Source organism: Phocoena sinus, chromosome 8 (assembly GCF_008692025.1).
Source record: "Phocoena sinus isolate mPhoSin1 chromosome 8, mPhoSin1.pri, whole genome shotgun sequence".
NCBI classification, from domain to species: Eukaryota; Metazoa; Chordata; class Mammalia; order Artiodactyla; family Phocoenidae; genus Phocoena; species Phocoena sinus.
In genome coordinates this window covers 108,544,287-108,568,012 of record NC_045770.1, presented here as the reverse complement: position 1 = coordinate 108,568,012, position 23,726 = coordinate 108,544,287, and the positions used below count along the sequence as shown (strand labels likewise).

At 56.9% G+C, this 23,726-nt stretch overlaps 1 protein-coding gene across 7 annotated transcripts in view; it reads left to right on the top strand.

The window, feature by feature from the left end:
• The window catches only part of KCNQ1 (potassium voltage-gated channel subfamily Q member 1), a 352,233-nt gene that overhangs the window by 54,410 nt on the left and 274,097 nt on the right, over positions 1-23,726 (top strand). For all 7 annotated transcript variants that reach the window (XM_032640194.1, XM_032640191.1, XM_032640193.1 and 4 more), the window contains exon 2: positions 661-751. In XM_032640194.1, the coding sequence (XP_032496085.1) occupies positions 661-751 (91 nt within the window). The remainder of the gene's footprint in view (positions 1-660; positions 752-23,726) is intronic.

Genomic DNA, 23,726 nt, shown 5'->3' with positions numbered 1-23,726 from the left:
GGGAGCTGGCCCCGGGGGCAGGGGCTGCCGCCTTCCCTGTGTTCAGCTCCGTGGGCTCCACCTCTGGCCTCCCCACACCCCCACCCCCGGGATGGGGAGGGGAAGGCAGGCGTCAGGGCAGCCTCCCGCCTGGGAGCCCAGGCTCTGGTGACACCCCATTAGCGGCTGCAGGAGACGGCCCGCTCCTGGCGCCTGTGCTGCAACCCCTGAGCCTGGTGTCGAGCGCGCTGCCCTGGTTGTCGGGACGGCCACAGAGCCCTGCGGCCTTCACCGCTACGTGCAGGTGCGGGACGTTCCCCTCCCCCAAAGGAGGCCCCTCCGGCCCCGGAGGTCACCAGGCTGCTCTCTGCTCTGTGGATTTCCGTCCTGGACACCTTAGAGACAGGTGGTGGCCAGGGTCTGGTTCTCGGCGTGGGGTCCCAAGGCCCATCCCGCCGTAGCCTGGGTCGGAGCTCATCCCTTCGAGGCCGGGTGCCGTCACATGCCTTTGGCTGTGCCACACTTCGTGCACTGTTCACGGTCGGCGGTCAGGGTTGGCGGCCCTCGGAACCCTCAGACCCGGGGAGGGAAGGGCCTGCTCCCCGGGCCTGGGCCGTGTCTGAGCGGGGAGGGGTGGGCATCCTGGCGCGGGCGCTGACTGCGTGTCCTCCTGTCCCGCAGCTTCCTCATTGTCCTGGTCTGCCTCATCTTCAGCGTGCTGTCCACCATCGAGCAGTATGTCGCCCTGGCCACGGGGACCCTCTTCTGGATGGTACGTAGCTGCGTGAGGGGCCCTGCACTCTCATGCCCCAGGCGTGTGGACCGGGGGGTGAAGCCAGCTGCTCCTGGCCTCTCCCACCCACAAAACATCCCTCTGCCGGAGCCCCCCTGCTGGTTGGCTCTACAGGTTCACCCTGATACTGGGGGGCTAGAGGTGTGGGGACGCCCTACCCTGGCACCCTCACCTGCCAGGATGTGGCCGTCAGGCTGAGAAGGCCAAAGAATGGGAGGACCCCGGGGCCTGGTGGTCTGGGAGAGCTTCCTGGAGGAGGGGGCTTCTGAGCTGGGCCAGGAAGGAAGGACAGGAGGACGCGGGCACAAGGAGCCGAGGTTGTGGTCTGCTCGGCCTGCGCTGTGGCCCCGGGTCTGGCTGGTACTCGGACCCTGCAGGTGTCTCAGCCCCTGCCCCAGCCTCTGGCCAGGTTGCCTCCAGCCCTGGCCAACTGATGGCTGCAAGCTTGGGTCCCCAAGTCCTCGTAACGTGGCCTTGAGGCCGTGCCTGTTTTAGTTGCATGCCGTCGGCTCCACTTTCCCTTTGATGTTTCTGGATTTTGGTTCACAGCAGTTTCCCCCTCTCAGGTTATAGAGAAACAGCCACAGCTGCCTCAAGCACTCATCCGGGTTAGTCGTGTGGTTTTAAACTGTTGACGGCAGTGGGCACATCCCGGCGTGAAGATCAGGTTCACTCTCGCTCTGTCCCTCTCGTCTGCCCCCTCCCAGCACCGCTTACTCCAAAGTGTGTCTTTGCTCCCCAATTTGAGGAGCCATTTTTGTTGTGAACCAGATGTCCAGATGCCAGTGGCTCTGCTCTGGGATCTCCCTGTTCTGTCCACGGCTGCTTGTCCGTGCATCTCTCCCACAGCCATGCTGCTTTGCTGATGTCTGCACTAAAATCTGTTTTACCACGTGGTTAATATCGGTGCCCAGCTCTTCCCTTTCAGGGGCAATTCTTTCCTGTTTGTTTGTTCTCCCCAGTGACCTTCACAATCCGCTTGTCTGCCTCCCAGAAAAAATCCGATGGTGTTTGACGAATGAATCGGGGGAGACCGACATCTCTCTGGGGTGGGGTCTTTCTGTCCATGGTCAAGCCGTGTCTGTTTTATCCAGGAGGGTTTTATGGTTTCGTAATGTGGGTTTTAGACCGTTGTTGTTATTATTTTTAATATAATAATGGCTGCTGTTGTTAGTTGCCGTCACAGATGGGAGCTTCTCTTCCATTATGTTTCCTGGAGGCTATTTTGGTGTCTCGGAAAAGCCTTTGCTCTTATCGCTTGTACAGCCTGTGACGGCCTCTGTTTTGTTATTGTTTGCGGGAGTTTCTCCTCTGGTCCTTTAGAGTTTTCTGAATTTGGAATTGCCGCTGCTTGGTTTCGTTTAGCGTGCTGTTCAGGTGTGGAGACTGGCATCTGTCAGTCACTCCGCTTACCGGGCCAGGGGTAAGGGGGCTCCCTGTGCTTCCTCTGAAGGAATGTGCCAGCCCGGGCAGAGAGGTGGGGGGGGGGGGGGTCCTTCAAGTCCAATGAGAGGACATGATTCTAAAGTGATGGTGTTGACTTTCGGGTGTCTTTCCTGCCTCTGTGGAGGTGTCGGCGGATGTCCTTGCTTTCCCGGGATAACTGTCCCGGCATTTTGTTTCTACTGTCCTACTGGGTTATACTTTCTCATATAAGGTAGGGACTTGTTTGAAAAGTAGGACGGCTGCCATCCCAGCAAGACGGATGGCCTTTTGGGGTCATGGAGCCTTCCCCCATTCGCCTGGTCCTGAGGACCTATGGAAGTAACCCCGGTGCCAGCCAGGTCCGTGCCAAGGCCCCAGAGGCCGCAGCTCCTTGCAGAAGTGCACTCGGGCATATGGCGGCTGCTATTGGCCTGCAGAGAAATGTCCCCAAACCCCTGCTCTGGGCAGGCCCTGGGGCAGGCCAGGGGTCATCTCCCTCTGGGTGAGTGGTGAGCCGGAGATGCTTCTCTCTGCTGTGAGCATCCCGGGTGCCCTGGCCGGCCGTGTGTCTGCTTCCCAGGCTGGGGACTGTCCTTCCCTCTGGCCGGCCTCCTTCCCACCTCCCAGACGGCAGGGGAGGAGCTGTGGGGGGCAGGGAGAGAGTGGAGAAAGTTGGGGGGTGTCTCTGGCGTTTTGGGTTATCACAGGGTGATTTGAGCCCCTGCCCAGACCGCACAAAGCACGTCTGCTCTGCGAGTTGCTCCTGGGGTGTCCTCGCGGCCAAGGTAACTGAGGGTTCAAGAGGCGGTGGCTGGAAGGGGCCAGGAAGACCTTGCTGGGCTGGGCCCAGATTCCAAGGCTGCCGTTCTACCAAATGTAAGTGCTGGGCCCAGGGGCCTGGTTGGCCGCTCGCCCCCTGTGTAGGTCTCCTGGGGCCGTAACAAAGTCCACAGCCCGGGCGGCTTAAACAACAGGATGTATTATCTCCTGGTCCTGGAGGCTGGAATCCCAGACCCAGGTGTGGGCAGGGCTGGTCCTCCTGAGGCCTCTCTCCCTGGCGTGTAGACGGCCGTCTCCTCCCTGTGTCCTCACGGGGTCGTCCCTCTGTGTGTGTCTGTGTCCTGACCTCCTCTTCTCATAAGGACCCCAGTCCTGTGGGGTTAGGGTCACCCTAGTGACCTCATTTTACCTTCCTCACCTCTTTGAAGGCCCAGCTCCAAATACAGTCGCATCCTGAGGACTTGGGGGTTACGGCTTCCACATAGGGATTTGCGGGGGACACAGTTCAGCCCATAAGGCCCCCTGAGTGACTGGGGTCAGTTCCTCCCCTGCTGGGAGGTTTACTCTTAGGTTTTTAGCGGCTCCAACAACATTGAATTCCCCGATTGACGTAAAGCATCCCAGGGACCGCCCCTGTGTGCACCCTGCCGCCCCGGGCCCTGCATCAGCACCGAGGGTCCGGAGTTTGGGTGCCAAATCCTTGGGCATCTCAGGCAGGGCCTCTGGGTGCAGCTGGGATGGGCCGGGTGAAGCCCGCATAGACTCTCGGCCCGGGAATCGCCACTGAAACCAGACCCTTGGTGGGGGGGTCACCCCAGGACCGCCCTGGGGGTGGGGGCAGACCCTGGCGGCCTCGGGCCTCCCCTGGTCCAGCCTCCACTCTCCCCTTGGCCTGGCCAGGAGCACCTCCCTCCCCAGTCAGTGCTCTCACGTTCAGACAGGTCTCCTCGCAGGTTTCGTGGTGCCGTCCCGGCCCCCGAGTCCCGGCAGCCCCCTGCCTGGCAGCCCCCACCCCCCACCCCCTGCCCGCCCACTCCCTGCTGAGCACCGACCTCCACCCTCAGTCCCGGCATCTGTGAGGCCCGCGTGCCACCTGGTGGCCGTTCTCTGCAGTGCGGGCACCGTTTGCCTGCTGAGGATGGGGGCTCGGCCCAAGCTGGGGGTGCGGTCCTAACCCCTCGCCCTCTGGGGCCCGGGATGCGTGTGCCAGCGGTCATCCCGGAGCTCCCCTGCTCCAAGCAGAGGGCCCCTCGCTGTGGTCGCATCTCCCGTCCCACCCCTTTTGAGGGGAGAGACCCTGTGCCTCCTCCCTCGCCCACCCCCGTTCTCTCACATCAGCACCTTGCGCGCTGCCACCCTCGTGTCCCCCCAGGAGTCCTCTCCACACAGCAGCCATTGGTTGCGGGGGCGACTCTCCAGAACAAAACTCTGATCGTTCTCGAAGCTCCCGGTGGCATTCAAGATCGGCTGCGCCTCTCAGGCCCCCAAATGCTGCTCACCCGGCACCGCCCGCATGTCTGTCCCACACACCCCCCCCACCCCCCGCTCCCCTCTGCTCTGATGCACTGTTTGCTGACCCTTAGACACTCCCGGCCGCCTCGGGGCCTTTGCACGTGCTCCGCTTGGCATGTCACAGGACCGGCTTCTCCTCCTGTCAGGCATCGACTTGGCCGTCACTGCTTCAGTACCCCCTCCCTAACTGCCTTCTGCGCGGTCCCCGTCCCTCCTGTGGCACACCCTGCTCCTGCCCTAGCCGTCTGGGTGTGACAACGGTCTGTGGGAGGGAGGGGGCAGTCACAGGGTCTGTCTCCTTGCTCTGTTCCCCACCCATGAAGGCAGGGCCCCAGGGGCTGCGACCCCTCCGCAGGCCCAGAACGGTGCTTCCGGGGTTTGGATACCCCTCCTTTAAGCCCACGTGCCCAGAGCTGCCCCGGGGGGCACCTCAAGCTGCTGTGCAGTCCTGGGCCTCGGTTTCCCCATCTGCAGAACGGAGGGCTTGAGCAGCATGGCCTCAGACTTAACCTTTTGATGGCCTTGCAAGGTTTCCAAGGGTTTCCTAACTCACTGGCCTGTGGAGACAGATCCTTTGCGGCGGGTTTGAGCTGGCCGTATCCAGCTGCCACTGGAGTCATGGCCATGGGGGGTGTGGGGCGTCGGGGATACTGGGAGGAATGAGGCCGCCCCGGGCCCAGCCTCCGGGGTAGATGTGAGTTATGTCCGGGGTGGGAACGGGAAGGAGGTAAGAGGTGAAGAGGGACTGGGGGAGGGGGGTGGGGGGGTGTCTGCGGGGATGCTGAGGGCTTCCTGGAGGAGGGGCCGCCCTGAGAGGGGAAGGAGGAGGTAAGCGGGTGCTGGGGGGTCGTGGGGACGGGCAGGGACCCTCCTGCAGCGGGCAGCCTCAGGTGGGCCGGGCAGGCGCAGCGCCCCGGAGCTCTCGGTGGAGGTGGCGGCCTGCGGGGCGGGACGGGGGTGGCCCCGCGGCGGAGGGACACCGGGTTTGGGGAGGGGGCCGCGTCGGCGGGTGTTTGCAGGCGGCCCAGGGCGGGGCCGCGGGACACCAGGTGGCGCTGTTGTCCGCGGATCGCGGGCGCTGCTGGCCCCGGCCCAGAGCTCCGAGCGGAGCCAGACCGCAGCCGGGAGCCCAGGAGGGGCCGAGCGTGGGCTCCACACAGCATTCCGAGAGCGGCACGATGCTTAAATGGTGGAGAAAAAGTCATTCAAAGCTGTGTTTTCCCAGAGAGCCCATATTTCTTCCTTTCTTTTCATGCGCTCGCTTTTATGGGGCCAGAGAGCTGTTATCTCAGCTCTGTGTGAGGGAGCCCCAGGGCGGCCTCCGAGGGATTAAGCGTTCTGCTGAACCAGGGAGATTTGGGGGGCCTGAAAAAGCCATTTTGGGTGGAATCGCAACTCTGCTGCAGGGTCTGTCCCAGGGCTGTGAATGGGCCCGTTTGAGATCTGAGCCTTGTTTGTGGTTTCCCGGGGAAAAGGGCCACTGCCAGGGCTGCAGGGCCGGCTCCCAACATGGTTCCTGAATTCAAAGGAAGCCCTGGGTGTGTGTGTGTGCGTACGCACGTGTGTCTGCTCACGCACATCGCCGTGCACGCACGTGTGTGCGCGTGGGTCTGTGCGTGTGTGCTCTGTGCCCGTGTTTCTGTGCGCACGCGCGCCTGTGGACGAGTTCTGGGCCTGGGTGGCTCTTCTGTGTCTCCCCCTGTCCTGCTGCTGTGGCAGAAACACTCCCCTCCCCACTCTCTGGAATAAGAGACCCAGGCTGGGCCCAGGTGAGGGGCTGGTTTTTGTCTCTGAAATCGAGGGGTTTTTTTGTTTGTTTGTTTTTTCCTTCCTTTTTCAAATCCCACACAAAGAGAGAGGCACTCAAAAGCACAACACAGACACCGCGTATTCCATGCCTTCTGGTGGGGAGCATACCAGGGAATTGTCCTGCGATGCTGCGGTTAAAAACCCCGTGAGCCGCGGCCCGGAGGCCTAGGGGATGAGGTCATTGCTGCGGCTTCCTCCCTGGCCCAGGCCCCTCGGCGGTGACCCAGCCCTCCCGCCGCTGGATAACCCACCCCGGGGCTCCGGCTCCCCCAGCACGGAGCGAGACTCTCCCGTCCCCTGGGCCTCAGTTTCCCAGATGCAAAACCAGGCTCCGTGGGACTCTCTGGGCCCCCTTGGGCCCCTCTGCGGGCCTCACTTTTCTCAGGAACGCAGTCTAGGCTCTGTCCTCAGAACCCCCCCCCCCCAGCCCCCCGGCGGCCCCAGCTCACACTCAGCTCGGGCCTCTGCAGGCCCGCGTGTTCCCAGCTTCTGCTCTCTACACCCTTCACATGCCAGTAAAGACGACCACGCTAAGTCAGGGCCAGCGGCCCCCGTGGGGAGCCTGCTGCATGCACGCCCTCTGCTCTGTCCTTCACTCACACAGAGGGGATGAGACTCACAGAGCTTAAGTCACTCCTACCCAATGTCAGGGCACCAGCGGGTGGCCCAGACTTTTCATTAACAAACCCCAAGGTCTTGTTTTCTCCAAGGCCGCCTCCTCCTTGGAGTGCTCTTCTCCAGCCGTCTCCTCTCTGCTTGGTGAACTCCTACGCATCCCACAAAGCTCCGCTCCTGTACATTTGCTTCTGGGATGCCTTCCTGCTCGCCCAGTGACATCACTGGCTTCGTCCTCCAGTGCTCTTGGAAGATGTCATCTCCCCCACTGCGGGGCCTTGAGCTCCTTGGTCTCTGTCCCCAGCACACAGGAGCTGCCCGGTGAGGACTGGTTCCCACTGCCTGGGCCTTGTCTGATGCTCTGCCTCAGAAGTCCACGCTTTCCCTGCACCCTGGTAGGGGTGTCCTCGCCTGCGTTTGTTCAGCCAGCAAGTGTTTCTCGTGCACCCACTAACTAACATGCCAGGGTCTGTGTGCAAATAGCAGGGATTCTCAGGGGCAGGACACGGGCTTCATGTCTGCGTCCCCAGGGCCCTCCCCGTGGGCCCTGTGTAAGAGGGGGCCAGCGCCGAAGCATGGGGAGGGACTGACACCCTGCTCCCGGGAGCCGGAAGGCGGTGGCGGTGCCCTTCTGCGAGCACACGTGTGTGTGCGTGTGGACACGCATGTCCCGCCAGGCCAGGGTTGGGCCTTGGCCTGGCTCAGGTGTCCCACTTGTCCCTCTATAGCGTGGGGGTCTTGGCTGCCTCATGGGCAGTGACTTTCCGTGGGCACAGCAGAGCCTCTTGGGTTTGGGGCAGAAACACAGAAAGCTAAGGGACAGCCCCGCACCGCAGTCTGCATTCCAGATATTTCTGCCCAGTGGAGCTGGCTGAAGTGTCCCGGGGTCTGACTGTGCAGCCTGGGGGTGTGGAGCGGCCCGCGGCTCCAGGCCACAGGGGCCCCCTCGCTCGTGCCTCTGAGGCCCTGCCCGGTGCCGACCCAGGGAGACGGGATAGAGGGACACTGGCCTTGGGGACGGGCGAGGGGGTGAACTGGGGGTCGGGGTCCGGGCTGCTCCTCGGGCAGGTGAGGAAGGGCCCCACCCTGGACAGTGCGTGTCTGGGCAGAGGCAGACTGCTGTGTTTGTCCACCCCGTGCCAGGTGGGGTGGGCAAGACCCAGGTAGCGCCTGCACTTTCCCGGGTCTGGGTCACCCCTGATGTCCCCATGTGAGTCCGTGAACAGAAGCTTAAGGGCCGCCAAGCAGAGTTTGAAGCTGCTGCCCTCAAGGGGTCTCGGCTAATTCTCTAGAGCCCCTTTGCCACTTGGTGGGGACCCCTGAGAACGAGAACCCCGACCCCCGGGATTCTGTGGACATTGGCCTGAGCCCCCTCTAAAGCCCCCTAAACCAGGGGCCCGGCGCCTCTGCTCCCTGTGACGGGCCCCTCACTTCCTCTCGTGTCTCCAGGGCATTTCTCCACCACCGCCCCCATCCACACTCGAGTGTCATTGCTTCTCCCAGCGCCTGTGGCCTTTTTTCCTCATTGTGTGTGGTTGTGGGTTTTTGGCTTCCTCAGCCTGGAGTGGCCTGGACCCTCCCTTTGGGGTCTCCCTCCTGGTCTTGCAGGGCCGAGTGCCACTGTCCCTACCTTATAAGGGGGACGGTCCCCCAGCCCCAAGGGCATCTGAGCAGGAAGAGGCCGAGGGCTCGAGGCTCGCGGGGCCCTCTCTGGGGCCCAGGGTGGTGACTCGGGCTGTCCCCACCTCCGGGGCCATCGTTTATGCCCGCCAGGGTCCCCGTCCCCAGGGCTGGCTGCGTTCCTGGCCTGGAGGCAGCTGCTCCTGAGGGGACAGCTGACATTCCTTCTTGCGGGGTCTGCGCTCAGCCGAGAGCCGTGAAAACGGGAACCCTCAGCTGTAACCGGAAACTTCCGCGGGCTCACGGGCCCTGTGGGTGGAGAGGTCCTAGGGCAACTTGCGCTCGCTAACAAAGGCGCCCTCTGTGAAGCCCACGCTCCGTCCCGGGCCAGGACTGTCCTGTCCGTCAAGTCGATTCAGAACCAGGGGAGGGGGGCCTGGGCAGGAGGTGGAGGGAACTGCAAAGTGTTTGAAACTTTCCCGAAAAACACGTAACCCGATCCAGCACGAGTGGCCTGAATCAGGTCACGCCCTGGGGCCGCCGGGCAGTTTTACGCCCTGAGCCCTTGCAGGGGAGGACAGGGCCCCACCTGGGGTTAAGGGATGGGGCGGGGGCGAGGGGGGCACGGGGACGTCCACCTGCAGCCCCTGGTCCCCCCGGAAGCAGGGCACCTCCTCCAGATCACTTCCCCTGGGCCCCCAGAGTTTCCTCCTGAAGGAAAGCAGGGCGGTGGGGCGGGTGCTCTCGGCTCCCGGGGAGACTCTGCGAGGTCAAGTGGAGGCCCTGGGGCCCGAGACCAGCCAGGGCCCGGCCCGCAGGGCTCCCCCCGCCCCCGGCTGTGTGAACCACCGGGTCTGGGTCTGTTTGTTTCTACAGTGTTTCCTGTTTTCAGGCTGTAAAGCTCTGTGCTGTGAGGTGGGTGCCGGCGTCTTAGCTGCCTTCCGGGGTGTCTTTGCCGGGAGCCTGCTGACAGCCCCTGGCCGGCACCCCGTCCGCCCTGGGCTCTGGGAGCGCCTCCTAGGCTCCCCCCTTGGGGAAGCCCGTCCCGCTGGGTCCAGGGGCCCCGGGAGGGAGGAATGACCATCCTGCTGGTGGAGGCTGCTGGGCCGGCCTCCGCTCCCTCAGGCAGGAGGAGACGGGGGAGCCCTCGGCCTCTCCCGGCACCCGCGATGCGTGTGCGTGTGTATTTGTGTGTCCGCGTGTGTGCGTGTGTTTGCGTGGTCTCCAAGGCTTTCTCTCCAAAGTGGCCAGGTGTCTGGGTGGTCTCATCCTGCAGCTCTCCCCACTGTACCCCCCTCTTTTCTTCACCCTTTTCCGAGGTTGTGGAGGCTCAGCCCCAGGCAGTCGGAGCTGCCCCCGCTTGGGGTGCAGGGGGCTGGGGACCAGCGGGGGCGTCGGGGTCTGGTCAGACGGGGAGCTTGGCCTCCCGTATCGGCAGGAGGTCCTTTTGGGCCAGGCGTCCCTCTTGCCCGTCTGGAAGGCGTCAACCGTCCAGGAAGGGGGTCTTCACCTGCACCATCAGCCGCCCCCCGGGGGGAGGGTCCCGCACCACGCTCTGGCCCCGCGGTGTGGGTCTGGCCTGGGCGGAGATGGGGGGACTGCTCCGTGTTTTCCGTCCCGCCTCGCCCGCCAGAACGTGAGGGTCCAGGACCAAAGTCGGACGTTGGGGTGCGGGCGCCTGCTGAGGCCCGCGGGCCCCTCCACTGGGGATTTGGCGAGATTAGAGTGTGCCGTCCTTGGGACAGGTGTTTCCTTTATGCTCTGCCCGGGGGCTGCAGAGAAGCGCGTCTTTAAGTGCCACATTCAGTGGGGTCTCCGGCTTGGGGTAGCTGGAGGGCCGGGTTTTGTCAGGGCTTGTTTTTACATCTGACCCTGACCAGCTGGAGTGCCTTGTTTTAAGCGCGGGGTAACAGCTGACATAACATAACGGGGATCAGGCTGAACAGGCAGCCGTGTCGCCGGGCGCGGGCGGGGGCCTGGCACCGGCGCTCCACGTGGGGGCTGCCCTGGGGAAGTCGTCAGGGATAATGGGATGAGCCCGGCGGGGCCTCGTGGCCGTGGGGTGCACGGCGCGGTGGGGTCTGCCAGCTGTCACCCCCGGGCGGGGGCTGGGGGCTTGCAGGTGCCAGAATGATCGCCCCAGGAGCCTGCATTCAGATGGGCTATAATCGTGTTCTCTGCTTCCCCAGGTCACGGAGAATGGGAACCAGAGGCCCTGGCTGTGCGCCCATTGAAGTGTGCCATTGTGCGACTTCACGGGCGGGGGGAGGGGGCTGGTGCAGCCCTGCGGGGTCGGGGGGCCGCTGCCCGTGCACCTTGCCCACCCCCACCCCCCCCCCCCCCCGCCCCCGATCCCTGACTCACTAAACGGTCCTCAGAGCCAGGGGCGGGGGGGCGGGAGCGGCTGCTCTTTGCGCATTTTCCGTCTCCCAGCTATGTGTGGGTCAGGCACACCGGGTGGGGTGAGTGGAAGGCGGAGCTGTGGAGGCCCCTGGGGCGGGCGGCTGCTGGCAGCCCTCTCCTGTGACCGGGCAGGAGATGCCCCCGACCGGGGCCAGTCCCATGTGCCCAGTGGTCTGCCTGTCAGCTTCTTCTGGGCCCCTGGGCGGCAGCCCCAGCTGGGCTCAGGAGGCCTTGATGACGCCCGTGAGCGCAGAGGGGCCCAGGGAAGCCCTCAAGCCTCCGCAGGGTCGTGGGGATCGGGGGCCACGCTCCCCTGGTCACACGCGTGGGTCTGCAGGCGCCGATCCCCCGGGGCCTCTGGCTGCCCCGGAAGGCGAGTCCGGGCCTCAGGCCTTGGCAGTCTCACTTCCCCTTGGCTGGCGGCTGCGAGACAGACACCCCCGGCCCAAAGCTCGGGGCAGGGGGGTCACGTTTGCGTTTCCAGGTGGACCCAGCCACCCTGGGCTGAGAGGATTTCCCCGTGCCGAGCAGACGCCCAAGCCGGGGCTGCTGCGAGCTGGTGGTGCCAGCTTCCCAGCTTGAAGGATCTGGTTGGTGAAAACATACCTGGTCCAGCCGGACACTGGCAGAGAGGCAGGCGTGCACAGGGATGCACATGCGCGCACAGACACGCACGTGTGGACGCGCTCACGTGGCGTGCACGCTCAGGCACATCCACGTGTCTGCACGCACACGCGCACACAGGCACACAGGCTGGAGCTTCGGCCGGCAGGGAGCGGGACGCCCTCGGGGCCGCGTTCCATTTGCACATTTAATCCAGAAACTGTCAGCACGGGAAGCCTGGACGGGAACAAAATGTCAAGTGTGTGCTGAGAGGTGCAGCCTGCCCCCTTTCCTGGCGGGCGATGGTCTGGTCAGTTTCCGAGCGTGATGAGCTGAGGATAATTTGTGCGTTCGGGACACGGTGCAGTGGGGAGACCTGGGTGGGGGCGGGGCGGGCAGCGTCTTTATTGCATCTTCAGTTTCTTGAGCTGGGCCTGTGTCTTCTCCCCGACCGACCGTTCTCTGAGCCCGGCCAGGAGGGTCGGAGACGGGGGTCGCGGTCCTCGGCGGTGGGGATTGGGCCGGGTCCGTGTGTATTCATTTCTCAGCGTTGCCGACTCTGCGAGGTCCCTGGACCCGGCTGCAGAAGACTGAACGTGACCACAGAGCCCTGGTGACCTCACTGTTTTCAGGGTGCTGGGCAGCGGGGCTCAGCCCCTGCTGTTGGGGTCCCCTGAACTTTCCCCAAGCATCCCCCTTTTGCTTAAGGGCTCTGTCTTCATTTCAGGGTCAAGGTGATTTTCTTTCAAACGAGGACATCTGTTAGACCACTTAGGAGCTCTGGGACATTGGGAAGATGCTCTCTCGTCCCGGGGAGTTTGTAGGAATTCCTGGTTTCTCCCCAGTGTTTGGAGAGCCAAACATGTCATAAGCTCCGTCACTGGTCGCTGTGTAAACAGGCAGCTGGAGGCCTCTGTACCCCACCTTGAGAACGGGTGGCAGTGGGGCAGCAGGCCCCGGGCTCCAGGCTTCTCCCCCTTTCTGCTTCAGGGTAGGCCTGCCGTTGGCGGTGGCTCTCCAAGGCCCCAGAGCCAGGATGCGCACACACAGGCCCCCAGGCCTCACCAGAGAAACTCCAGGTGGCGGTGGTCCAGATCCCCCCCAGACCACCTGGTGGGCCGCACGCATTCCCGACCCTCTCCAGACCTCAGCCTAGAACCCCGGTGCTGTGGGTAGCTCAGGTGCCTGGGGCTGTGGTCTGGGCACGGACGGCGTGCAGGTTCTCAGTCCAGAGCTGAGGGCCTTGAGGGCCAAAGGGACAGTGGTGGACAAGTGGCCTCTTCTTCCTGGCAGGGTTGGGGTGGGGGTGCTGGGGAAGTAAATGGGAAGGCCGTCAGTGCCCACCGAAGGCGCCTTAGTTGGGAACCAGTGACCTCAGTTGGGAGTCTGTTAGCAGCACCTGGGCCCTCTGCACCTGAAACGCAAGGGGGAGCAGCAGACAGACAGACAGACAGGCTCAGGTTTGCCACGATGGCCGGATCGACACAGATGTGGTAGCCTCTGGGTTATGCACTCTGTTCACGTAAGCCAAAGCCAGCTTTCAATTGCGGTATAATTGACGTGGGATAGACGGCCATACTTACAGCGCACAGTCGGGCACCATGAGACCGTTACGCCCAGAGGTGTCCTCAGGGCCTTGGGATCCCTCCGGCCGCCCCTCCCCACTCAGGAGGCAGCCACTGCCCTGCCCGTCAGCAGAGGCCGGTCTGTACTTTCCAGGGTCCTCTGGTCAATGGATCACATACGCGTGCGTGCTCCTGTCTCGTGCCGCACGTTGTTCTGAGGTTCATCCAGGTGGTTGCGTGTACCCAGGGGCCATTCTTTTCGTGGCTGACTTGTGTTCTGCTGTGTGGACGAACCACAGTCTGTTTATCCATTCACATGGTGGCGGGCATTTGGGTCATTTCCCGTTTTGAGCTGTTGTGTGTACATTGGTGTTCAAGTCTTTGTAAGGACTTGTATTCCTCTTCTTTAAAAAATATATTTTCTTGAAGTATAGTTGGTTTACATTGTGTTAATTGCTGCTGTACAGCAAAGTGGCTCAGTTATACATATACAGACATTCTTTTTCATATTCTTTTCCATGATGGTTTATCCCGGGGTATTGAATACAGTACCCTGTGCTATATGGTAGGACCTTGCTGCTAGGACTTGTATTTCTTTTTTCTTAGGTAAATACCTAGGGGTAGGATGGCTGGATACTATGGTAGGTGTTTATTTAATCGCTTAAGAAACTGGCTAACTGTTTTCCGAAGTGGTCACACCACTTACAAGTCCCGCCAGCCGCGTGAGCGTTTCAGTCCCCGCAGTCCTCACCTGCGCTCGATGGGGTTGGTCTCTTCCATTCTAGTCAATCTGATAAGGTGGGGGAGTGCTGTCTCCTTGTGGTTTAATTTTCATTTTCAAATGACTAATGATGTTGAGGATCTTTTCGTGGTTTATTGGCCTCTGTATGACTTCTTTGGTGAAGTGTCTTTCAGACCTTGGGTTCATTTAGAAATGGATCTGTTTGTCTTATTTCCTGGGTTGTGAAAGTTCTTTATATATTTCTAGATACAAGGGTATATGTTTTACAGATATTTTCCGCCCCAGTCTATGGCTTTCCTTTTCCTTTATTTAATAGTGTCTTTTAAAAACTAAAAGATCTCAATTTTAATCAAGTCAAATTTATTGCTTTTTCATTTTTTATGTGTTTCGTGCTTTTAATGTCATATTTAGGAAATCTTTACCAAATACATGATTACTAAGGTTTTCTTCTGTGTTTTCTTCTGGTGGTTTTAGTTTCAGTACTTACATTTAGGTCCATGGGTTACCTTTTGTCTACCATGTAAATTATGGGTTGAAGTTCTTAATTTTTATAGTTTATTTTTATTGAAGCATAGTTGATTGACAAAGTTGTGTTAATTTCTGCTGTACAGAAGGGTAATTCAGTTATACATATATATACATTCTTTTTCATATTCTTTCCCATTATGGCTCATCACAGGGTATTGAATAGAGTTCCCTGTGCTCTACAGTAGGACCTTGTTATTTATCCATCCTATATATAATAGTTTGCATCTGCTAATCCCAAGTTTGCAATCCATCCCTCCCCCACCCGCCTCCCCCATGGCAACCACAAGTCTGGTTTCTATGTCTGTGAGTCTGTTTCTGTTTCGTAGATAAGTTCATTTGTGTCATATTTTAGATTCCATATATAAGCGATATCATATGATATTTTTCTCTGACTGACTTCACTTAGTAGGATAATCTCTAGGTCCATCCATGTTGCTACAAATGGTGTTATTTCACTTGAAGTTCTTAATTTTTTTTTATGTGAGTGTCCAGTTGTCCCAGTGCCGTACACTGAAAAGAGTATTCCTTACCCAGGGAGTCACCTTGGCACCCTTTTAAAAACCCAATTTACCATAAAAGTGTGGGCCTCTTTTTGGTGATGCGGTTCTGATGCATTGACCTTTTAGTCCGTCTTTATGCCAATACCACATTGCCTCGGTTACTACAGCTTTGTAAAAGTCTTAAGATAAGGAAAACCATCCACCTTTGCTCTTCTCTTTCAAGCTGTGTTGGTTATTCCGGGTCCTTTGTACTTCCATATAAATTTTAGAAGCTGCTTGTCAAGTTTTACAAAGAAGCCTGGTGAGATTCTGCTTGGGACTGCATTGAACCTCAAGATCAACTGGGGGAGAATCAATCTCTTACCAATATCAGATCTTCTGACCCATGAACATTGTAGATCTCTCCATTTATGTAGATCTTTATTTATCTTTATTTATGTAGATCTTTAATTTCTGTCAGAGATGTTTTGTGGTTTTCAGTGAAAGGCCTTGTACCTCTTTTGTCAGATACCAGGTTTTTCATATTTTCTTATGCTATTGTCAATGGTGTTTAGAGCTGTAACTAATTTTGGTATTTATATATCTTTTATATTGATACCTCTGTAACTCAATCTTTAGTTCTAGTAGGTTTTTTGTGTGGATTCCATTGACTTTTTTTTTTTTTTTTACATCGATCATCATATCTGCAAATAAAGACAATGTTACCTCTTCCTTTTCGATCTGGACGCCTATTTTTTTTTTCTTGCGTGATTGCACTGGCTAGCCCCTCCAGTACAATGTTTAATAGAGATGGGAAGAGTGAACACCCTTGCCTTTTTCTCAGTCCTTCCCAGAAGTACATTTAGTTTCTCACTATCAAGTGTGATGTTACTAGGTTTCTGTAGATGTCCTTTATTAGACTGAGGACTTTTCCTTCTAATACTAATGCTAAGAGTTGTTTATTTTAACATAAATGGATGTTGCTTTTTATACACCTCTTGAGGTAATCATGTTTTCTTCTCCTTTAGTCTCAATGTGGTGAATTATATGGATGGATTTTTCAGACGTTAAATCAAGCTTGTGTTTCTGGATAAACCCCAGATGGTCATGTTGTATTATTACCCTTTGTAGATATTGTTGAACTTAATTTGCTAAAATTTTGCTAAGAACTTTTGCATTTAAGTTCATGAGAGATATTGACTATAGTTTTCTTATAATGTTTTTGGTTTTGGTGTCAGAGTAATGCTGGCATGGTAGAGTGCTCTGGGAAGTGTTCTCTCCTCGTGTGGCGAGAAGAATTTTGTAGAAGTGGCCTGATTTCTAACCTATGTGTGTGGTGGAATTCATCGGTAAAGCCATCTAGGCCTGAACTTCTGTTTGTGAGAAGGCCGTTAACTAGATTTTAAATGCATTTAATAATTATGTTCAGGTTATCTATGTCTTCTTGAGGAGACCTTGGTATTCCGTGTGTTTGAAGGAATTTGTTCATTTCACCGAAGGTGTTGAATTGATTGGCACAAAGTTGTTCATAATATCTCATTATTATTTTTTTAACATTTGTAGGACTGTGATGATGTCTCTTCTCTCATTTCTATATTGGTAATTAGTTCCTTTTTTTATGATCAGTCTGGCTAGAGTTTTAGTGATTTTGTTGATCTGAAATAACCAACTTTTATCTTGGGGTTTCAGTGGATGTTTTTTCTTTTTTGTTATTTCATTGGTTTCTGCTCTGATTTTTATTGTTTTTTTTTTTTCTGTTTGCTTAGTTTTAATGTGCTCACCTTTTTCTAGCTTTTAAGGTGGAAGCTGAGGTCATTGATTAGAGATCTCTCTTCTAATGTAGGTGTTTGGTAGTCTAAAGACCACTTTAGTTGCATCTCACAGATTTTGATGTACTGTGTTATTTTCATTCCAATTTGGCATATTTTCTAATTTCATTTTTGATTTCTTCTTTGATGCATGGGTTAGTTAGAAGTGTATTACTTTCCAAACATTTGGGGATTTTCAAGATACCTTTCTGTTATTGATTTCTACTTTAACTCATTTGTGGTAAGAGAAAACACTTAACATGATTTGATTCTTTCAAAATTTATTAAGACATAAAAAAAAATTTATTCAGACTTGTTTTATGACCCAGCCTAAGATTTATCTTTGTAGATGTTCCATGCACACTTGAAAATATGCAATCTGTTGTTGGGAGGACTGTCCTGTAAACGTCAATTAGGACATTGTGGTTGGCAGCGCTGTTCGGGCTCCTGTATCCGTACTGGATTTTCTGTCTCCTTGTTCTCTCAATTATTGAGAGAAGGGGTGGGTATCAAAATCTCCACCTATAATTGTGGATCCATCTTTTCATTCTTCCATTTCTAGTAGTTTTTCCCCAGTGTATTTCGAAGCTTTGTTATTGGGTGCTTTCGTATTTAGAATGGTATGTCCCCTTGATGAATCGACCCTGGTAACTTAACTTCATCCTGGTAACTTTCTTTGCTCTGAAATCCGCATTGTTTGGCTTTCTATTCGTTTGTGTTAGCACAGTCTGTCTTTTAAACTTATTTTACTTTTTTTTTTTTTTTTGGCGGTACGCGGGCCTCTCACCGTTGTGGCCTCTCCCGTTGCGGAGCACAGGCTCCGGACGCGCAGGCTCAGCGGCCATGGCTCACGGGCCCAGCCGCTCCGCGGCACGTGGGATCTTCCCGGACCGGGGCACGAACCCGCATCCCCTGCATCGGCAGGCGGACTCTCAAACACTGCGCCACCAGGGAAGCCCTAAACTTATTTCACTTTTAACCTCTTTGTGTCTTTATATTTAAAGTGTGTTTCTTGTGTGAAGCATATAGTTGTCTTCATTTGTGAGTCAAATTGAAATACTTTTAAAGGATGCGTTAAGCTTATTTGCTTGTAGTAACATGACTGGTGTTCTTGGTTTCACTCTGTCGTAGTCTTTTACAATTACGTGTATTTTGCCACAGTTGCTGTGGCAGTTTTCTCCGTGAGATGTGTCTCCTTTGCTCTTTAAAAGTATGTTGGTATTTCGGAAGGCTTGCGCTTTTGTTCTGACAGTTACTTTTGTTCCTATACCTTTTAAAATTTCCCTGGTCGTTGTTTTCGACTTCCCCCTTCAGTAGCTGGCTTGTTGGTTATTATCGCTCTCCTTTAACCCCCACCTGTAGCCTGTACCACAAAAAAACGGGCTTATTCCTTTTTCCTCTTTTGTAAGTCTCAGACCCCACAAATCCAGGATCAACAACTGAATACTCAGAGGGCAAGAAAAGGATGAGTGACGTGGGAGGTGGGGGTACCGGTGGCCTCGTTGAGCAGGTGTCTCTGAGTGAAGGTGAAGGACTGAGTCATGCATGCGTTTTGGGGGGCAGGGGTGCTCCCGGCAGAGGGGACGGCTCCCATCCAGACCCTGAGCGTGTGCCTAGCTCTTGTGTGTGTGGGGGGGTCAGCCTGGTGTGAAGGGTTCGGGGCTTGCCCTGGGCACTTGGGCTTTCCCTCTTGGGAGCCGGAGCTCGACGTGGGGTGCCCTCTGACTGGTGGAGGAGGGGCAGGCGGGCAGCAGCAGGGAGCAGGGAGGCAATGGATGGTGACTTGACCAGATGCGTCATTTTACTTGGATTGCGCGAGTCCTTTATACCCCAAATGTGGTTCCTTCCGGGGAGAAGGGTAGGAGAAGGCTTTGACTGATTCTCACAGGTTTTATTTCTCAAAAAAAAAAATCTGAACCAAGTGTGGCAAAATGGAGAAAAAGCAGGAAATGGGGTGGGAGCTTTTTCTTGTCACGTTATCTGCTATATTCTTCGGTCTATTTTTAAAATCTCATATTGAGCAAAGAAAGAAAAGTCTGCTTAGATGAAAACTTTCCACAGCAGTTCATATGGCCTTTCTCAGCCTTGCGGGTGCAGAGGGGTACCCTGATATCCTGCGGGGGTCACGGGAACATGTCTGCAAATGGCTGAATTCCACTGAGACGTTCGCAGCGTTGACCAGTCCCTTGGGGAAAGCATTTCTGCGGAAGGTTTTCTAGGTCTGTGGGGAGGTGGGGTCGTCTTACTGCATCACGGTGGAGCCAGTTGCGTGCAGGCGTGTGTGTGCCTGTGTGTACACGTTTTTCTATACATTCACTGTGTGCTTGGGTGTGTGCATACGTGTGTGTGTCTGTATGTGTTGCAGCCAGGCCCTGACACCACGCAGACACGGGGACCCTGCACTCTCCCCTAGCCCTGAACCGATCCGGGGGGAGCCAGAATTGGCCGGAAGCCATGTAGGGTCTCCTCCCTGCCCGCCATCTTGTCACTGCGGTCCCCTCCCCTGTTTCACCTTCTTTGGTGTCCTGATTCCTCACCCACTGGACAGTTGTCTTGGATGCTGTTGTGAGCTCCTGGGTCCCGGCCCGTATCCAGAGCCCCCGCACCTGGGGCAAGGGGGCGTCTCAGCTGCCGGTGCCACGGTGCAGGTGGTGGTCCCCGAGGGGCTGCAAGGGGCTTTGGGGCGGGCCGGCACTGCCCTGTCCTCCATCCAGGCCGCCGCCAGGTGATGCCGGGACCTGGCGTGTGGTGGGCCCTGTGGGAGCCCAGTGTTGCCTGGTGCCCTGGCCGTGCCAGGTCTGTTTCTGGGGGTCTCCGTGCCTGTTTGCTGAGCAGGGCTGCTCCCGGGAGCCTGCTGTCTGTCCACTCGGCCCGAGGGCGGGCTCTCCTGCCCCCAGGTGCCTGCAGTGGGAAGAAGAGGTGGTCTGTGTGCTATGGCTGCTCCTCCAGCAGGTAGGCCGCGGCCTGGGGACGCCTGGGGGGCAGCGGACGTGAGTGGCAGCCCATGGCCAGCTCCCCAGGCCTGCTCGGCCCTTCCATGCCACGGATCCAGGGCCTTGGCCCCCTGTCCGCCAGCCGCCTGGCGTGAGCCTCTGTCTCCACTCCACAGTTTGTTGTGTCCAGGAGACCCCAGGGCCCCTTTGTGAGTAGGTTGCTGGGGGACTCACTGCCCTCGGGACAGGAAGGCGGTCAGGCCTGAGGAGGGACAGGCCCGGGTCGGTGAGCGGTTCCGTAGCAGCCCGAGGGTAACTATCGCCGGCCTCCCGGCCACACGCACCCCTGGCTCCGTGGGTATGGAGTGCGCGGCCAGAGACAGCACGACACAGGTGGGCGGAGTTTGTGCCAACAAACTGCTTTCTTAAAATTAATTCTATGAAGCTCATTAATTCTACGAAGCACTTTTAGGCTTACGGAAAAACGGAGCAAAAGCTCAGAAGGTTCCCACTTACCTCCCCCCCCACCCCCCGACGTGGCCCCATCGTGAACACCGTGTGTTGCAGGCGTTTGTTACAATCTGAACCAACTTGATTGGCTACTATTAACTCGAGTCCACAGCTCACATTAGGGGTCCCGCTTGGGGTGTTCTCTCCGTGGGTTTTGACAGATGTGTGGTGACGTGTGTTTCGGGGTCGTACAGAGTGGGCTCGCTGCCCTGAAGCGCCCGTGCGCGCCCGCCTTTCTTCCTCCCTCCCCCAGAACGCGGCCGCCACTGCTCTTTTTATGTCTCTAGCGTCTACAAAAGCAGAGAGCGCAGGCTTGGCCGCCGCGAAGTGTGAGGCCCTGGCTCAGGCCGCGTGTGAGCATCCAGCCAGGGGCACGTGCCCCTCCCTGGGGTCTCTGCGCACAGTTCGAGGGGTGCCCTGCCCCCCTACCCTGCGGGCTCTCGCCTGGCCTGCGGGAGTGCCCATCTGACTCCCCCGAGAGCCTGCCTGTGGTTCTCTGGTCCTGGCTTCTCGTGATTTCTTCTTTTCCAGAAGCATCCACACTCTGTTGCCATGAACTGGGCCATGCTCTGAGCATCCCTGGAGTGAGGGCGCCCCGAGTCCTTCTGGGGACCGCCTGGGCTTGGCCGGTGTGGGATAGAGGTCAGGCTCTCTGGCCTGGGGTTGCTGGGCCCCGGGCGGCTGAGTGTCCGTGAGGACCTGGGCCCGTTGCCATCTGGGCGTGACCTTTACTCCATCCCAGGTCTGAGCGCTGCTGTCCCCCGTCCCCTGTCCAGAGCCTGCCGGCCGCCCGCCCACCGCTCTCCCCCAGCCAGGCCTCACCAGCACCCGCGACGTGGCGGCTGGGACAGACCTCTTTAAGGAGCAGTCAGATCCGGTGCTGCCTTGTTTATAACCTCCGGAAGCTTCCCACGCTGTGAAGGGACACCTCCTGCCCCCCGTGACCCACAGAGCCCCTTGAGGCGAGGTCACAGCCCCGCCAGCCCCACCTCCCGACGCGGACTCCCCAGGGCCCGGCCTTCGTGCGTGTCCTTTAGGCTGGAGCCCAGATGTCACTTCCTCAGGGAGGCCAGCCTCCACTCATCCCTTTTGCCCTCGTACGTCACGCGGGGGTCATGGTGCTGGGGGCTTCGCAGGGGCGGGAGGGCCTGAGATGCCGGGCTGGACCTCTCTCAGGTGGGGCACCCTCGCTCTGGGGGGTGGGGGAGCTGTGTGGGTGCTCTGAGGTCTTGGGGGGCCCAGGACTGCAGAGCATCCCGGGGTGTGTGCGGGGCCAGGGACACGCTTCCCAGGGTCAGAGTGCCAGGTAGGCACCCAGCAGGGACCCAGCCAACACGTGAGCCCAGGTTCTCTGAAGGAGGATGGAGCGTGGCCGTGAGTCTAAGGGCTTTCTGGGGGAGGGGGATGGGTCTGGAGCTTCTGGAAGGAGTCTTCCAGGGAGCCCTCAGCCTTGGGGTGGGGGGCGGGTGACCCTGGGCTCAGTGCAGCTGGGCTGCGAATGGGGTTGGGGTCCCAGGGGTGAGGTTTGGATGTCCTCTGGGCTTCAGGCTTCGTGAGCACCTATTTCCTGAGGGTCTCCTGAGCCAGCCTGGGGCCTGACGTGAACCGCGAGTTCGGCGCGAGTGAGCCGCCCTTGGGGGCCCTCGACGTGAGAGGGAGACGGACGCCAAGGGGGTCAGCGGGATGTGGGGGCCGGCACACCACCCGTCCCCTGGGAGGACAGCGAAGAGGGGGAGACCACCGGGGCAGGGGTCGAGCAGGGGGACAGCAGCGTGAGTCCTGCTGGCGGGGAGTGTTTTACGTCCTGGAGGCTGGGGGCTGCAGTCAGCAGGGGCGGAGGAGAACAGGTGAGCTCGGTGGGCCTGGGGAGGGTCAGGCATCTACTCTGGGCAGACGGGGGACCAATTTCTCACTCAGGGTGGTTTTAAAAAAGCCTCCCCAAAGCAGATCTTCGATTTAGTGCAGCTCTCCTTATATGTGAACTTGTCTTTTAAAAAACGATCTGTTTTTTTTTGTCCATCTCTTAGGTCGGTTTGGTGATTTTTCTCATTCCGTCTCATTTTCGTTCGCTGAAAGTTCTCCTCTTTAGGTGTACAGGTCAGCGCGTCCTGGCAAACCTTCACCGTCTTAGAGTCGCCACCACAATCAAGACCTAGAACATTCCCCCCCCCCCCCCGAAAGTCCCTCTGTGCCCTTGGCAGCCCTCCCCCCCCGCCCCCGCGCCCCCAGCACCTGGTAATCACAGATCTTTCCTGTCCCCATGGTCCTGCCTTTTCCAGGACGTCATTTGAAAGGCATCCCGAGTTCTGTAGCCTTTGTGTCTGGCTTCTTTCACGGAGCAGAACACATTTGAGCTTCATCCATGTTGTGGCCTGCGTTCAGTAATTTGTTTCCTTTTAATTGGAAAGGATAAAATGTACCCCAGTTTGTTTATCTGTTCGCGGGCTGATGGACATTTGAGCTGTTTCCAGTTTTCGGCTGTTATGATTAAAGCCACCCTGATTACTGCCGTCAGGTTTTTGAGTGGTCATATGTCTTCATTTCTCTGGGGTAAATCCCTGGGATGCTGGACCATGGGCTAGATGCACGTTGACCTTTCTAAGAAACTGCAAACTGTTTTCCACGCTTTGCTCTGTTTTTTTCCTTCCTTCCATCTAAGTCTGTTTCCATCGTCCGTGTTCCCATCAGCACTTAATACTGCCCGAATCGTATGCCTTAGCCGTTCTAACAGGTGTGTGGCCCCTTCCGTGGCTTTAATCTCATTTCCCTGGTGACCGATGACGTGGGGCATCTCCCTGTGTGCCCACTTGCTGTTCATATGTCTTTTTGGACCCAGCGTCTGTTCAGTTTTTGCCCATCCGAGTAACTGGGTCATTGGTCATATTAGTGAGCTGTAAGCGTTGCTTATGTATTTTCCATAGAAGTCTAGACATTAGATTTCAGTGATGAGGTTTGTGTTTTGCAACTATTTTCTCCCAATCTGTGGCTTCTCTTTGCTTTTCCTTAACAGCATCTCTCAAAAGAACAGAAGTTTTTAATTTTGATGAAGTCCAACTTTTCCGGGTTTTTTTTTTTTTTTTTCTTTTTCCCCCTCTCCAAGGTTCATGCTTTCTGTGTTCTGTCTAAGAATTATTTGCCGGATCCAAGGTTACCGAGAGTTTTCTCCTCTGTTTTCTGTGGCTATTTTATAGTTTTACATTTTATATTTAGATCTGTGATCCATTTTGGGTTTAATTTTATATACAGTGACAGGTATGGACGGAGGTGAAATCTTTTGTGCATGTGGTTATTCAGTTCTTCCAGCTCCTTGTTTCCATCGAATTAGTTTGACACCTTTGATGAAAATCAGTCGACCGTCTGCGTGGCTCTGTTTCTAGACTTTCTAATCTGTCCTGCCACCATCACCCTGCCTTGATTCACGTGGCTTTTATCGTAAGCCTTGAAATCGGGCCGTGTTAATCCCTCAATTTCGTTCATTTTCAAAAGTATGTTGGCAAGTCTAGTCCTTTGCATTTCCATCTTAGACTCGGTTTGTTAATTTCTACCCCCAGAATCCTGCTGGAATTTTGATGAGCGCTGTGGTGAGTCCTTAGGCGAATTCAGGTATCAAACACATCGTAAT